The 17,178-nt window shown below is 38.8% G+C and overlaps 1 protein-coding gene across 2 annotated transcripts in view; it reads right to left on the reverse strand.

Annotated features, from left to right (window-relative positions):
* Positions 1 to 16,765, reverse strand: part of HCRTR2 (hypocretin receptor 2) — a 105,909-nt gene extending 89,144 nt beyond the window's left edge. For both annotated transcript variants that reach the window (XM_070516822.1, XM_014851768.3), the window contains exon 1: positions 16,370 to 16,765. In XM_070516822.1, the coding sequence (XP_070372923.1) occupies positions 16,370 to 16,592 (223 nt within the window). In that variant the 5' untranslated portion in view covers positions 16,593 to 16,765. The remainder of the gene's footprint in view (positions 1 to 16,369) is intronic.
* Between the last annotated feature and the right edge of the window lie 413 nt (positions 16,766 to 17,178).

Genomic DNA, 17,178 nt, shown 5'->3' on the forward strand with positions numbered 1-17,178 from the left:
AGATCAACTACCTGTGAAGGTAATATGAAGGTTAAAAGACAAACGTACTAAAATTACCTATTTCAATGATAATAGGGTAATGGATATACACACACTAAACAAAAGACTATATATGATGTGAAAAACATATAATGTGGGAGGAGGGGAGTGAAAAAGTGGAGCTTTTAGAAAGAGGTCAAGCTAAAGAGTCTATCTACTCAATATAGACTGTTAGATGCATAGTATATTAAATAGGATCCTCATGGTAACCACAAACCAGAAACCTATAACAAGCAGGAAAAAAAGTAAGACAAAAGAAATCAAACATATTACTAAAGATAGCCATCAAACCGCAAGTGAAGAGAGCAAGAGAAAAAGAAAGGAACTGAGAAGAACTACTAAAACACCCAAAAAAAGAAAAAGTGACAAGATGGCAATAAATACACATTTATCAATAGCTAATTTAAATGTCAATGGACTAAATGCTCCAATCAAATGCCATAGGGTGGCCAACTGGATAAAAAAACAAGATCCATGTATATGCTACATACAAGAGACACACTTCAGACCGACAGACACTCACAAACTGAAAGTGAAAGGATGGAAAAAGATATTCCATGCAAATGGCAAAGAAAAGAAAGCGGGGGTAGCAATACTTATATCAGACAAAATAGACTTTAAATCAAAAACTGTAACAAGAGACAAAGACAGGCACTACATAATGATAAAGGGAACAATCCAACAAGAAAATATAACACGTAAATATCTACGCACCCAACATAGGAGCACCTAAATATATAAAGCAATTATTAACAGACATAAGAGGAGAAATAGTAACACAATAATAGTAGGGGACTTTAACACTCCACTTACAGCAATGGGTAGATCATCCAAACAGAAGATCAATAAGGAAACACTCGCCTTAAAGGACACATTAGACCAGATGGACTTAGTAGATATATACAGAACATTCCATCCAAAAACCACAGAATACACTTTCTTTTCAAATGCCCGTGGAGCATTCTCCAGGATTGATCACGTATTAGGCCACAAAACAAGTCTCAATAAATTTAAGAAGATCGAAATAATACCATGCATCTTTTCTGACCACAAAGGTATGAAGCTGGAAATCAACTACAGAAAAAAAACCAGAAAAGCCACAAAAATGTGGAGATTGAATAAAATGCTACTGAACAATGATTGGGTCAATGAAGCAATCAAAGAAGAAATAAAAAATTCCTGGAGACAAATGAAAATGAAAACACGACATGCCAAAATCTGTGGGTTACAGCAAAAGCGGTTCTACAAGGGAAGTTTATAGCAATTCAGGCCTACCTCAACAAAGAAGAAAAATCCCAAATAGACAATCTAAAAGTGCACCTAAAGGTACTGGAAAAAGAACAACAAACAAAGCCCAAAATCAGCAGAAGGAAGGAAATAATAAAAATCAGAGCAGAAATAAATGAAATAGAGACTAAAAAAAAAAAATAGAAAAAAATCAATGAAACCAAGAGCTGGTTCTTCGAAAAGGTAAACAAAAGTGACAAACCCTTAGCTAGACTCACCAAGAAAAAAAGAGATAAGGCTCAAATAAATAAAATCAGAAATGAAAGAGGAGAGATTACAACGGACACCTCAGAAATACAAAAGATAATAAGAGAATACTATGAAAAGCTATACACCAACAAATTGGATAATCTAGAAGAAATGGATAAATTCTTAGAAACATACAACCTTCCAAAACTGGACCAAGAAGATGTAGAAAATTTGAATAGACCGATCACCAGTAAGGAGATCGAAACAGCAATTAAAAACCTCCCAAAAAATAAAAGTCCAGGACCAGATGGCTTCCCTGGTGAATTCTACCAAACATTCAAAGAAGACTTAATACCTATCCTTCTCAAACTCTTCCAAAAAATTGAAGAGGAGGGGAGGCTTCCTAACTTCTTCTACGAAGTAAACATTATCCTGATACCAAAACCAGACAAGGACAACACAAAAAAAGAAAATTACAGGCCAATATCACTGATGAACATTGATGCAAAAATCCTCAACAAAATACTAGCAAATCGAATACAACAATACATTAAAAAGATCATACATCATGATCAAGTGGGTTTCATTCCAGGGATGCAGGGGTGCTTCAACATCTGCAAATCTATCAACGTGATACATCACATTAACAAAATGAAGAATAAAAATCACATGATCATCTCAATAGATGCAGAGAAAGCATTTGACAAGATACAGCATCCATTTATGATAAAAACTCTAAGTAAAATGGGTATAGAAGGAAAATACCTCAACATAATAAAGGCCATATATGACAAACCCACAGCAAATATCATTCTTAGTGGAGAAAAACTGAAAGCTATCCCTCTAAGAACAGGAACCAGACAAGGATGCCCACTGCCACCACTCTTATTTAACATAGTATTGGAAGTCCTAGCCAGAGCAACCAGGCAAGAAAAAGAAATAAAAGGGATCCATACTGGAAAAGAAGAAGTGAAACTGTCACTCTTTGCAGATGACTTGATTTTATATCTAGAAAACCCTAAAGAGTCCACTAAAAAACTTTTAGAAATAATAAAGGAATACAGTCAAGTTGCGGGATACAAAATCAATGTACAAAAATCGGTTGCATTTCTATACACTAACAACGAAGTAGCAGAAAGAGAAATTAAGAATACAATCACATTTACAATTGCAACAAAAAGAATAAAATACCTAGGAATAACCTTAGCGAAAGAGGTGAAAGATCTGTACACCAAAAACTACAAAACATTGTTGAAAGAAATCGAAGAAGACACAAAGAAATGGAAAGATATTCCGTGCTCTTGGATTGGAAGAATTAACATTGTCAAAATGTCCATACTTCCTAAAGCAATCTATAGATTCAATTCAATCCCTATCAAAGTTCCAACAACATTTTTTATGGAAATAGAACAAAGAATCCTAAAGTTTATATGGAACAACAAAAGACCCCAAATAGCCAAAGGATTCCTGAGAAAAAAGAACAAAGCTGGAGGTATCACACTCCCCGATTTCAAATTATACTACAAAGACATAGTAACCAAAACAGCATGGGACTGGCACAAAAACAGACATACAGATCAATGGAACAAAATTGAGAGGCCAGAAGTAAACCGACACATTTATGGACAGCTAATATTCGACAAGGGAGCCAAGAGCATACGATGGAGAAAGGAGAGTCTCTTCAATAAAAGGTGTTGGGAAAACTGGACAGGCACATGCAAAAGAATGAAAGTAGACCATTCTCTTACACCATGCACAAAAATCAACTCAAAATGGATTAAAGACTTGAATGTAAGACCCGAAACCATGAGACTTCTGGAAGAAAACATAGGCAGTACGCTCTATGACATTGGTCTGAGCAGCATATTTTCAAGTCCCATGTCTGACTGGGCAAGGGAAACAAAAGAAAAAATGAACAAATGGGACTACATCAAACTAAAAAGTTTCTGCACAGCAAAGGAAACCATCAACAAAACGAAAAGACAACCTAACAATTGGGAGAAGATATTTGCAAACCACATATCAGATAAGGGGTTAATATCCAAAATATACAAAGAACTCATACAGCTCAACAACAAAAAAACCAACAACCCAATTAGAAAATGGGCAAAAGATCTGAACAGAGATTTCTCCAAAAAAGATATACAGATGGCTAACAGGCATATGAAAAGATGCTCAACATCGTTAGCTATCAGGGAAATGCAAATCAAAACTCCAATGAGGTATCACCTCACTCCGGTCAGAATGGCTATAATTAACAAGACAGGAAACAACAAATGTTGGAGAGGATGTGGAGAGAAGGGAACCCTTGTTCACTGCTGGTGGCAGTGCAAACTGGTGCAGCCACTATGGAAAGCAGTTTGGAGTATCCTCAGAAAATTAAGGATAGATCTACCATATGATCCAGCTGTCCCACTGCTGGGTATTTATCCAGAGAACTTGAAAACACAAAGGCATAAAGACACTTGCACCCCTATGTTCACTGCGGCATTATACACAATAGCTAAGACTTGGAAGCAACCTAGATGCCCATCAAGGGACGAATGGATAAAGAAGATGTGGTATTTATACACGATGGACTACTACTCAGCCGTAAGAAATGACGAAATCCAGCCATTTGTGACAACATGGATGGACCTTGAGGGTATTATGCTGAGTGAAATAAGTCAGAGGGAGAAAGTCAAATACCACATGATCTCACTCATAAGTAGAAGATAAAAACGACAGAAAAAATAAAACAACAACATAGCATTGGAGATTGGACTGGTGGTTACCATTGGGGAAGGGGGGAGGGGGGAGGGCAAAAGGGGTGATTAGGGTCACATGTGAGGGGATGCACTATAATTAGCGTTCGGTGGTGAACATGATGTAATGTATCCAGAATTTGAAATATGATGTACATCCAAAAAAAATAAAAATTAAAAAAAAAAGAAAAGGTTAAAAAAATTTTAAATTTCACTGATATGTAAGGAAACTGAAAGATTTGGTCAAAAGAGTTTGTTGTTTCTCTTATTCCTCATTAAGTGAAGTATCTAGAACTATCCAGCTATTACCAACATTGCTCTTGAGCTCCTCCTGAAATTACAATTTTTTCAAGTGTCTGCACAGTCTAGTGTAACAGAATTGGCATTAATCACTGGTGATGGGGGAGCATGACAAAGGATTCCTAAGGCTGAGACTCTGTGGGCATTCCTGAAACATCCAGGGCTTTTATTGCAGAAAGTATGGAGTCATGGGAACATTCACTCTCAGCTCTCTTATCTCATCTGGACACGAATGGTCAAATGTTTCCTCCAACTTTTATAAAGACGTGAAAAGTAACTAGGCAATACTTTGACAGAAAGAGGGCATAAGTAATTTTTGCACATTATGTCCTCTCCTCAGTTATTGCCACAGTTTGTAAGTTCCATTTATGTTCCATGAGAACAAAATAGCTTCATGGTAACGTCAAGCGGATCTCAGTGCTAGGGAGAGATTTTCCAAATGGTCTCCCACTTATTTGATTGTGTGCGTTCCTTAAGATACTAATCAAAATTATCACAGACATAATTCAAATTATTGAGGTTTTATTTTAAATTTTTATACAGAAGAAATTTAAAGCGTACAATACCCAATTTTAAAATGTATATCTATCTAAAGTCTTCCTCCTGGTGGAAGTCTAATACTTTAATTCATTTGGTAGCAAAAAATTGCTGTATGCCTGGCACTGAGGAAGCGCCTGCAAAAAAGAAAAATAAAGAAACTACTCTCACGCAATTTGCATGTTACTGAAGGGAAACAACAGAAAAATTAACAAGCAAACCAACAATATAATTTCAAATAGTAGTAAGTTGTAGGACAAAAATAAAATGGCATGGTTATCATAGCACATAAAGGGGGTAGTAATTCACACGGGGCCTTCTTAGAAACCATCCCTGAAGATATGACGTGAGCTGAACAAGAGCCACCCATGAGAGGGTCAGACGGGGTTAGAAATTGTGAAGGCTGTAAAGCGGGAATATATTGTTTGTTCAAAGAAAAGAAATTATGCTACAATGATAATCACCCAAGGAGGCTCCTTCTTACATGAACGTTAATTCAAAGACTGACTCATCTCTAGTGTATTTCTCTTTTTCGCTTCCCTGAAGGTTAGTTTATTTACCTAGGGAATAGTTGAAAATATCTCCCGATTTTGGAAAAGTCAATGCCTTATATCCAGTTTTTGGCATTGTTAAAGTTTGGAAGGTAGCTTCTTAATGCTGTTGAGAAAACTGGAGTGTATTAAAATCATATTAATCATATAATACAATCCCCAAAACGTGTGTGTGTGATGCGTATGTACGTGTGCACGTTTTCACTGATGTTTTTAAGTTCTTAATTTTTTTTTTTTTTTGAGGAAGATTAGCCCTGAGCTAACATCTGCTGCCCTCTTTTTGCTGAGGAAGCCTGGCCCTGAGCTAACATCCGTGCCCATCTTCCTCTACTTTATATGTGGGACGCCTGCCACAGCATGGCTTGATGAGTGGTGCCATGTCCGCACCCGGGATCCGAACCTGCGAACCCCAGGCCGCCGAAGCGGAACGTGCGAACTTAACCGCTGCACCACCAGGCCGGCCCTCTAAGTTCTTAAATTCTTATTTTCCCCTTTTCCACTGAGATAGTTTGGCTTCCTATCAGTGACAAGTTGCAAAGTTTATTATGCCTGGGGGGAAAAACACATCCATTTATAAACTAAGGTAATCTCATTGACTTTCAGGAATCTGTGAGTCACCATCATCATCTCTGATGACTTCAAAGAACGAGGTCTTTCTAGGCTTCCTGTGTCTGAACTATAAATCAAGCCCAAGCACATAAATGTCCAGATAATTGTGAAGTTCTTTTCCTGTCTCAGCTGGTGAGATTTGTTGACGTATTTGTTTTTGAGCTTTCTAAACTTGGGGAACTTTTATATTAAGTATTCTAACTGGAGAGATTAAGTTTTTAGCTATTTTTCATAATGAAAAGTTGACTCAGTTTCACCCAGTGACAAAATGGTTTCTTAAGCACCTAACCATACTTCGCTATTTCTGTCCCAGAAAGTTTAGCACAATCTGCACATTTTAAGAAAGACAAAGTGGCTTCAAAATGATATTTATAAGCAATATACTTCTGTACTGAAGTGAATGACTCATCAAATTCACTCTGAATTGATGAAATAAAGTATTATACACAGTGGCTTTCTGACCCCATTTCTAGCAATGTAGTGATCAAATCAAGCTTCCACAAGGTTGTAAATTATGTACTTTATAAATTCATTTTAGAGTCACCTAGTAGGAATTAGAAACTCACTGAAAATCTAGAAAAGGATATTACAATTTTTAATCACTGCCATATTCCCATTGCAAGCCAGGAATAGAAAATAGAAGTTTTTAAACTAACCAAGTTTTAGAAATTTTGAAGTCTTACTATGTCAACTTGTAGTAGGGAAATGTTCCTTGTAATTCTCTGAGGGCTGACCTAGCATCAGTGTAATATCTTCATTGATGATTTGAATGATAAAAATGCCATTTAAGATAAATTTTCAAATGAACATATTTAGAGCCCATTAGAGCATATTTAGAAAGTTTCAAGTAATTTGGAGTGAAAATTGGGGACTTAGTTTCAAAATATGAAAAATTTTTATCAGATCTCAAATTTTTAAGCTTTTGAGTTTCAGTGTGAGTGATCTAAAGGTCAAAATGATGGGTGGCTAGGAGTATAGAGACCCGTTGGAACCGCCCAAATAAGTTAGTACAAAAATGATTTTAATGAAAAAGTTTATAGACTATTTAAAAATATTAATAGACCTATGACTTGCAAGATTTATAAATACATCTTTCAGGAAAGAAATGCACAAAATTATCTTAAAGAGAAATTACTTCTCAAATTTAAATATTCAGCAAAGCAAAAATAGCAACAGTTTTTCCCTTCCTTTAGTCTTCTTTTTCCCTCTCTTTCTTTCTTTCTTCTTCACTTTCTCCTTTCCTTCCTCATTCAGCACGTAGAAGCCTCCTAGAAGTAATTATCTAGAAAATTTTGATTATGTCTTTTACTATTTATTTTTTTCATTAAAATAGGCTTGATTAAATGAACCCCAAACAGGACACAAACCTCAGTATGAAAACCTTCATGAGTTTTTCTGCCTTTGGATTTATTCTTTACTTTACCCCCAGACTGCTCTCGGCCAAAATGCAAACCAATGAAGGCACTGTCCTTAAAGTCTTTGAAGGGCTCCCCTTAAACTACAGTGTCAAAGCCAGCCGAGATCTTCAGGAGGGCACACAAGGCCTTTCGTAACCCAGCCCTTATCTAATGCTCCAGCTTCATCTGGAGACTCTGCTCATCCTTACTGCACTGGAGTTACCCAATTGCTTAATATTCTCTTCATAGCCCATGCTATTTCATGCCTCTTTGATTTTGTTCACGTTGTTTCCTCTGCTTAGAACATCCTTACCCAATTTTCTTCACCTTCGTAACTTGAATTCATGCATTAAAACTCAGTTGGGGCATCATCTCCTCCTGGATCTTTCTCTAATCCCCCAAATGGAACTAAGTGCCCTTCCTTTGTGTTTTCATTACATCCTGTAACTCATCTATCAGAGCACTTGTCACGTTATATTATCTGTTAACGTGTCGGTTTCTTCAACTGGAATGTAGGTTCCTTGGTTTCTATCATCTTTTTACTCTAGACCCTTAGCACAGTAATTGGCACAAAGTCTCCCAATATATATGTTACTTCTATTGGCAGAGATCAAAAATGTGAAGTGGATATATCGATCAGCTTATTTTAGTCTTATGCCATTAAATGCTTGATTCCTCTAAATTCCCTTGTTCTGAGTCTATGCAAATTAAAGTACTTTTAACTATGGTTTCTGTCACAGAGACAGTATTCCCTTACACCTTCCAGTCCCACTTGTAGTTAGGTTGATACAATGTGATTGGTTTTAACCAAATGATTATGAGCATGACTGACACGTGTTGCTTTTTGGCAAAGACAGTTAAGTGCCAGTATATTTTTTTAACGTTCATTCTTCTCCCACCATGACAACTTTAGAGGCTATATAACAACTTATCCCCAAATTTAAAAACTTAAGACAACGAACATTTATTATCTCACAGCTTCTAAAGGGTCAGGAATCTGTGAGAAGCTTAGCTAGACAGTTCTGTCCCAGAGGCTCTCTTTAAGTTTCAGTCAAGCTTGGGTAGGTGGGGTGCTATTGCAGTCACGTTAAGACTCAATCTGGCTGAAGGATTTGCTTCCAAGATCGTACATGTGTCGTTAGCAGGCCACCTTTCCTCTCTGGCTGTCGGATGGGCATTTCAGTTCCTCACCATGTGGGTTACTCACAATAAGACAGCTTACTTTCTCCAGAGCAAGAAATCCAAGAGCAAGAGAGAGAGTGAGAACACAAGACAGAAGCTGTAATCCTTTATAATGTAATCCTGAAAGTGACATACTATCATTTCTGTTGTATGTTGTTAGCTACCCAAACCAGTTCTGGCACGGTGTGAAAAGGGACTACACAGGGGTGTGAATCCCAGGAGATGGGGAAACATTGGGAGCCATCTTGGAGGCTGGTTACCACAGAGGCCACATATTGAGGTTGTACATAAAACGTGGAGGACACCTGGGCCATGAGTCATTGGATGAAACAGACTCTTCAACCCACATTAGATGTTATATAAGCAAGAAATAAACTTTCGCAATGCTAAGCCAATGAGAATTCAGGATTTATTTGCTACTATGGCATGGCCTGGCTATTCAGACCAAAAAACCTCTTCATGTACAAATGTCTACAGAAAGAGACTGTGATAATTTAAAGGACTTCAAGTATTCTAGGATCTTTAAGAGTAAGTTTTTATTTAAAATTAGAAGATTGGAGTTCTTTTTTTATTTTCTTTTGTGCCAGGTTCCCCAGGAATTTGGTTAATAAACATCTGTACTTAGAATGTTGACAAAATCTGGTAACAAAGACATCATACCTGAAGGCCGGACAAAGACAGTTGTCATCCTTTCTCCTGGCCTCTTGGAATACCAGAAACTGGCAAGCTTTTGCCAAACTGACACATCACCCTTGATATTCCCACGTACTCAAACTTTTCTTTTAAAGTGACTTAAAATCGCTTCAAATACTTGAACTTTTTCACTAAATAAGACCTACCTCATAAGATTTTTGTGGAGAATGAATGAGACAATACGTGTAACAATCTCTTCTGTAGGGTCAAATACTATATAAATACTAAACATTGTTCATATGTATTTAATATTAAAAGCAAATTACCAAAAAAGATACAATGGAAATATCCCAAGATATTTTTAAGAATAAAATACATATTTATTCTGAACAGTTTGTTTTTTGCTTATGAGAAAACAGTTCTACTGGAAAGAAATTTAATGCTGTTTCATTTCTAATTTTTTTTAAAGAAGATTAACCATGAGCTAACATCTGCCACCAATCCTTCTCTTTTTGCTGAGGAAGACTGGCCCTGAGTTAACATCTGTGCCTATCTTCCTCTACTTTATATGTGGGAAGCCTGCCACAGCATGGCTTGACAAGCGGTGTGTAGGTCTGCATCCAGGATCTGAACTGGAGAACCCTGGGCCTCCGAAGCAGAATGTGCACACTTAACCACTGTGCCACTGTGCCAGTCCCAAATGCTGTTTTAAATATACATCCAACCCATTTACTTGATTAAGCGGTCATCTCTCATTGAGAACAAAAGTGAAATGAGTAAATTCAGTCCTAAGAGTCAGCTGTTCAAAAAACTGGTCATATATGTCATGTATTTCATCCAACAGCATCTCAAAGTGTTCCATTGTCAGTGTCTAAGGTCATTTCATGTCTGGCTTGATGAGTAATGCCTCTTCGGACATATATGCTCTAGGAACACTATTATGTGACGTAAAGATTGACTTATTCGGTGTAATCAATAGAAACATAACTTTTTTAAAGGTTAACATTAATTATGTCAGAAAAAGAAAATGCATGAGTAGGTTTGAAAACTGAAAGAGGAGATAGAAAGATCTTGAGATTTTCTGAGTTATCAAAAGTTGAGGCCCTCCATCTTAAATTGTGTCTAAAGACCACACCTTCAATGACAAAAGAATCCTTGGCCACAATTATCTACCATTTATCCAATGAGTCACCCCCCTAAACAGGCAAAAGCATTTTTGGCAGCACCTATTTTACCTTGAAATTTTCTCTGTTAGAGTGACCCTGGCCTGACCTTGATTAGCTTATCAAGTGAGCTCATTCTTATAGCTGAAGAACCGTCGTCTAGCAGAGGAAGAGCGTGGCAGTTTGCCAGAGCAACTCTGTCCCTCGTTTAGAGGGCACACCTAAGCATCATTTCCACTCTCTTTTCTTCTGTGTTTCTCAGTCACGCTTAGCAGGAAGGGAGACAGACAGGATGAAGTAATGGAACCCAGGTGGGCTATGGAACCTGAAATTCATATTGAAATCTACTGATGCTACTTACTGTCTGAATGAACTTCGGAATAAGTTAAAATATCTTTCTGAATTTCATTTTTCTCATTTGTGAAACAAAGCTATTAATCTCTTCATTATAAATCTGTTGTGAGGCATCAATGAAATACATCTATTCACTGTGGAGCCTAGCATCTGGGACCTGGCATACGGTACTCAGTAAATAGTCTTCATTTCCCTTTACAGTGAGAGGAGGAACAGGAGATGAATCCCCTCAGCTTTACCCGTCACATGTCATTGACTGGACCTTACCGGTGAGCCATTACGTAACAGAGCCAGCATCTCTAAGGGTGTGGGACATGTCAGAAGGCTACAGGAAGAAAGACGGAAGGATCTTCTTTCACCAGTGAGAGAACACCAGCGGTGGATACTTCTGAAACTTGAGGAGCTGAGTGAGAATTCAGGGATTTTGCAATGCTACCGTGGCTGCAGTACATGAGGATTTGCAAATATATTCTAATATGAAATAAGGGAGATTCATATAAATATATGAAATACATATGTGTGCCCTAATAAGTTCAATAAAAATTTTAAAAACTGGACTATTGTATTTGTATTTGAGTGTTAGATTTGGTCTCTTGAAAATTGGTATTGTTTTCATTATTTCACTTTCCTCATGTATTTTTCTTTTAATTATAGGAAGAATCCATTACATTTAAATTATCAATAGTACATATTATCTCATTATTGTCTGTCTATGACAAATGTTGCTGTTATCTGTGAGACAGCCACTTAGAAAGTTATCACTGAGATTCTGTTCAAGTCAAAAACATGACTTATTTTTACCCAGTAAAACTAAGTAGTTACGGTTTTAGTAAAGATATTGAGGCATCAGTTTAATTCTTATTCAGATAAGCAAGTTTGGCATTCTGTAACTAAAAAGACTGAAGTTTAAAGCATAATGGCTAATATGTCTATTGCAGTCACTGTTCATGCCTTCTACAGGATGTTGGCAGAGATGAGTAATGTATTATCTCTAACCTCTTTCTGCTTCTTGTGTAGGAAAGGGTGGGTTTACAAACATCCACAGAGCTGAACTGGGCATTAGGAGAAGCAGAAAAGAAATGTCTCTTAGGCTTCGGCGTAGCCGGAACTTGCAACTCTGCCATTTTCATATCTGGGGAATCACATTAGGTTTGTAAGAAACAACCCTATTGCAGATCTTCCTCTCATCCCACCCACTCAATTCAGCTTAACTGTTACTGGGTAAATGCTTTACCGGGAAGTGTGCTTTAAATGAGTTCAATCAACGTTTTAACAGTGTACATGTATGTGTGTGCATGTGCGTGTGTGCACACGCACTCTTTAAAACTTTCATAGTGATAGACCAGCCAACTAACAACTCAGAAACTCTGGATGAATGGGAGCCAGTGCAGGAAAATTTAAACTGAGAAAAAGAGAGAGAAAATCACCATGATTAGATTAGGTTCATTTTACTAATGCCTTTTAGTAAAACACTAAATTGAGAAAAAGTCTAGAGCAGAGGCCATAAAGAGCTACAGACTGGCCATAGAGGCAGGAGATGGCTGCAAACCACATCAGGGAGAGATTTCAAGTGAGAATGGAGGGACGGAAGTTGGCACTTAGTGTCTACTATGTGGCAAGAAAAAAATAAATATATACACACATTTATACACATATATAACTATACAGAAGATAGCTATATATTATATCTTGATAAGATTTCTACAGGCAGGCATTATCAACCTTAATTTTCAATTGGAAAAAATAAACTTGGAGAGTTCAATAACTTGCTAATGGTCACACAAGAAGCACAGCTGGACTGAGGTCATTTGTTGAATGTTCTCCTCATTTTTTATATGGAGACAACAGGGAAGATAGAAGCATTCCAGGTGAATATCATGATATTGTTGAATGCAGAAGCAGGAGAGGTGGAGAACTGCTCTTTTCTTCCAGTTGTTTAATGTTTGAACTGACTAAAACCCATCTCTCCAACCAGTTTCACTCAAGAAAGAACAAGTATGAATTGCATCAAATATATTCCTTTGAGTGTCCCAAAGAGCCCCCCACACACTCATTAATTTTAAAAACAAGTTATTGCTCAAAATGTACTGGTTGGATATTGGATATCCAAATGATTGGATGCATCTACTTGTTACAGTACAAGACATACTTAGGAACAGGTTATATGTGGCATAATTTTGATGATACTGAAGAAACGCTGCTTCCCAAAAGAACATTGTCCCATCTTCCTTCCTAGGACTTAAAATTGTGTAATTAGACATGCACTCATCTTTTATTGGAGTGCATCTATGTACATACACAAATACACTCATGAAATTCCATGTAATTTTTGCCTTATTTTGAATGACTTTTGCCACAACTTTCCCCAAGAAACTGCTTTCCACCTCTGCAAAGAAACATCTGATAGTGGAGAGAGGATATAATGAGAGAGAGGAACCGTGGAGAGAAGAAAAAAGAGGGGGGAGGATCAAGACTGTGTCATTCTGCTCAGAGCATATCCTGTTAGATAATTTCACAAAAGGACATTGTGGGAGAAATGACTTCTAACTGATTACATTGTATTTGTAAGTTCAACAATGTTGAGATTTTCCAAGTAGTCAGTTACAAGAAAGTACAAATGCTGAACTGACCTGAAGGGTCAGTGATTCCATCTGCTGCCCACACTGTGGTATTTCACCTTCATACCTAATGTTGCCTCGTTATCTTGCATGAATAATGTGATTTCTTGTCCTGCCACTCTCTGCATAAAATTACTTACACCAGAGGGGCAAAAAAGCAATTCTCAATCTAATTCGTTTTGCAAACTTGACAGTGGCATCAAAGAGCAGGAAGTTCTCTGTGAATAACGACACTGCTCATTTGTTTAAATGTCAAACTTAAACCTCATCAACTTTCAGGGAATATGTCAGTAAAGAATGGGTTTCAGTTCAGCCAGAGAGAATTTCAGTGTCGTTTCGTCCTGAGGAAAATAGCTGTCAGTATCTTCAGAGCAGAGTGCTTTGAGTAAACCTTTCTTTTTAAACTGAATGGAATTGGCTATTTCAGCACTTGAGGCTGTGGACAGTGCTCTCTTCCTTAACAGGAAAACAAGTAGCCTCACTGTAGAGGTGTTTTCTTCTTGAGACCAAAACACTCCCCAGGCTAGCAAACATGTACCCCTAAACTATGCAGTTAGGACATAAAGACTATACATCACAAATCTGTGCAAAGCCAGAATAAAATAACAGCAAAGAGGAGCAAACTTTATCATAGAGATTAAGCCTGAAATAAAATTAGGAAAGAGAAATAGCTATGATTTGTACATATCCCTGCAAACCATGTCAAATTTTTACTGCAATGCAATAATTTTCCTCTCCGGATAGTTTTTGTTGGAGAGAATGACAAAGCCATTAACCTCTCATGGTAATTTATTAACAGTGGACATAGATGCAGGGGTGAACAGGAAGCACATTTAATAGGCTTGCAGACAACCAGGAGCAAAGAATTCATTCTCTATATGCTTTCTAGCTCTAGAGTGGAATATCAATGGAGAATTCTGGATCTGAGGTCAGAAGAAATGGAATTGAATGGAAATCATGTTCCTTAATAAGTCATTTCATTTCTCTAAGTCTTGCTTCTTCTTCTGTCAAATGTGGGTTACTCTGAGGTTTAAGTGAGATAGTGTATGTGAAGGGGTCTGGCACACAGTAGGTACTCAACAGATGTTCAATTTGCTCAATTTGTTCAATATTTACTTATCATTAAGTGTCGGCATAATGCAGTGAAATGTTGCTGTGCTAGTGGCCATGTGTCCTAATAATCATAACCCTAAGGATGGATGACAAGAAAGGCGTTATTATTAACAGACTTATCCTTATAACAAAGATCCCTAATCATGTGTGTTTCCAGCTTCATAACCTTGTTTGCATCCCTAAAAGATTCCTTTTATGTATACCTTTAAGAAATCAACAAAAGGAAAATAGTCTGAAAATAATACAGAAAGAGCCAACTAAAGTTCTCAGAGGATTCTTATCTCTCTTATCAAATAATATTCTACCAGCTCTTTCTAGAATGCCTCTCAATCATGTCCTACCAACTACTCTGTCTGCTGAGTGGGTGAGACACTACTTTGAATGCTTCCTACCAAGATTGACACACTTGGGGAGAGAAGGTAAGAATCAGGTTAGTGTTGAAAGCCGGGTAAGTTCCTTACCATCCTCCACTGCAGCTACAAATTCTTTCTTTGGTCTTCAAAGCCTCCCAGCCTCTCTGACCTCCTTCACCTTCTCTCCCTTTTTATAACTGAAAACCAAGAGCATCTTCTCTCAGCCTCCCCCATCTCTTCTTATTTTCAACAGAGATTCCCTCCACACTGCCCTCTGCATTTGAAACACCTCCCACTCTCCATTCATCAAGGTACACGCTTCTTCCATTCACAATTCATGTTAAGTCCTCCCTCCCTGACAAAACTCCTTTTCTTTAAGTGGATTCCCCAGCTGCCCTAATAAACACATCCCACAGCCACCCTATCACCACTGCACTCCCTCCCCAGCTCTCAGAAATTGTGCAGAGGTGAGGAGTGGGTGAGGACATCTATATTTGCATGCAAACCTAGACAGGGATAAATAGAGACTAGTATTAAGCTTGGTCTCATCTTTGAAGAAAAAAAACAAAGTTAAATATTCCCCGAGCCTGGCAACAAGCATGCTCTGGAAAAAGTATTGGTCGAGTGGATGAATGAATGAATGCATGAATGGATGGATGCGTGAATGATTGCAATCTCCCTGGCACTTTTCTCAGATGCCCCTCCTTCTTGCTTGCTCGCTGCATGGTTCCCGTTGAATTCAGCTTCAGTGCGTGAGTGCACCCTCCTGCTTTGCTTTTGTCTCCATTCCCTGCCCTTTGATTACCACCTCTAGATAGAGTCTTAACCTCCTCCCCAAAGGGCACTCTACCAGCTCACAAATCCTTTGTGACTTCAACTGCCCCAGAGACCTTGCTCTTTAAGGGAACAGCTTTGCATTCTGCCACCTTTACTTCTACCCAAGCCCCCAAAACACCCAGCCACCTTACACAAAAGGATGACTAATTTCCCCACACTCAACAAAATCCGCCTGGAGATCCCGGTCGCTGCCCCTTTTCGGCGCTTGTCACCTAGACGCTTGCGAAAGAAACGCGGTTTCCCGCTTCTCTCTGCAGAAAAAGGAATCACCATTCCAGGGCTGGATCCTGGTTTTTGTACAATCAGAAAACTTTTTTTTTTTTTTTTAATAGAAAACCCCACCCCGAGAGCAGCGACCTCTTTGTTTGCATCCCAGAGGGAGGGAGGGGTCTTTAGAGCCTTAGCAGCCTGGGGCGGAGGGGACGCGACAGCCCCCTGGAGGGCTGCCCCGGACGAGACTCACCCAGGACGTTCCCAATGAGAGCCACCACGAACACGATGATGTAGCCGGCGATCAGGACCCACTCATATTCTTTCGGGTGTAGGTACTCCCTCCACAGGTACCGCAGGAATTCCTCGTCGTCATAGTCGGTGGGGTTTAAAAAGGGCTCTTGAGTTTCATTCAGCTCCGAAGCCGATGACCAGTTGCGACAAGGGGGGGAGTCCTCCAATTTGGTGCCGGACATCACGGGCTCCAGTCCGGTTCGGCTCAGTGCTGCAGGCTGCTCTTCCCCTGCCCCATGAGCACTGGGGATGTGCGGCGGGAAAGGCAGCGCGGAGAGGCGAGAAGGGGCTCCGGAGCAGAAAATGACGTGAAAAGTTATCGAGCCAATGCCTCCGGAGTCTGAGGCCGGGCAACTTCTGCGGCTGCTTTGCTGTCTTTGCAGGCGATTCTGCACCGAGAAGGGAGGCAGTTGAGGACCTAGGCGCCAGGCTCTGGAGCTGCAGCAGTGACACCGGCAGGAAAGAGCTACCTCTGGCTCGGCTCAAGCTCGATTAGTCCTCATTCCAGCACCGAGTCCGCAGCCCACAGCCTCCTCCCGCGCCCAGGGAGAGCTGAAGCTGAAGTGGGGGGGAAAAAAAAGTAATGAAAATTATTTTAACCTGTTTCTCTGCGGGCTAAATCTCCCTTTCTTTTACTCTTTCCTCTCTTTCTCACGTGCAGTTTCTATGGACCACAGAGAGACATGTGTAGGTCTCCACAGACAAGCATGCCAGTGCACGGTTGATATACGATCCGTTGATGCATTTGTCTTTGTAAGGTAAATATAA

The sequence above is a fragment of the Equus asinus genome, chromosome 8 (genome assembly GCF_041296235.1).
Source record: "Equus asinus isolate D_3611 breed Donkey chromosome 8, EquAss-T2T_v2, whole genome shotgun sequence".
Classification (NCBI taxonomy): Eukaryota; Metazoa; Chordata; class Mammalia; order Perissodactyla; family Equidae; genus Equus; species Equus asinus.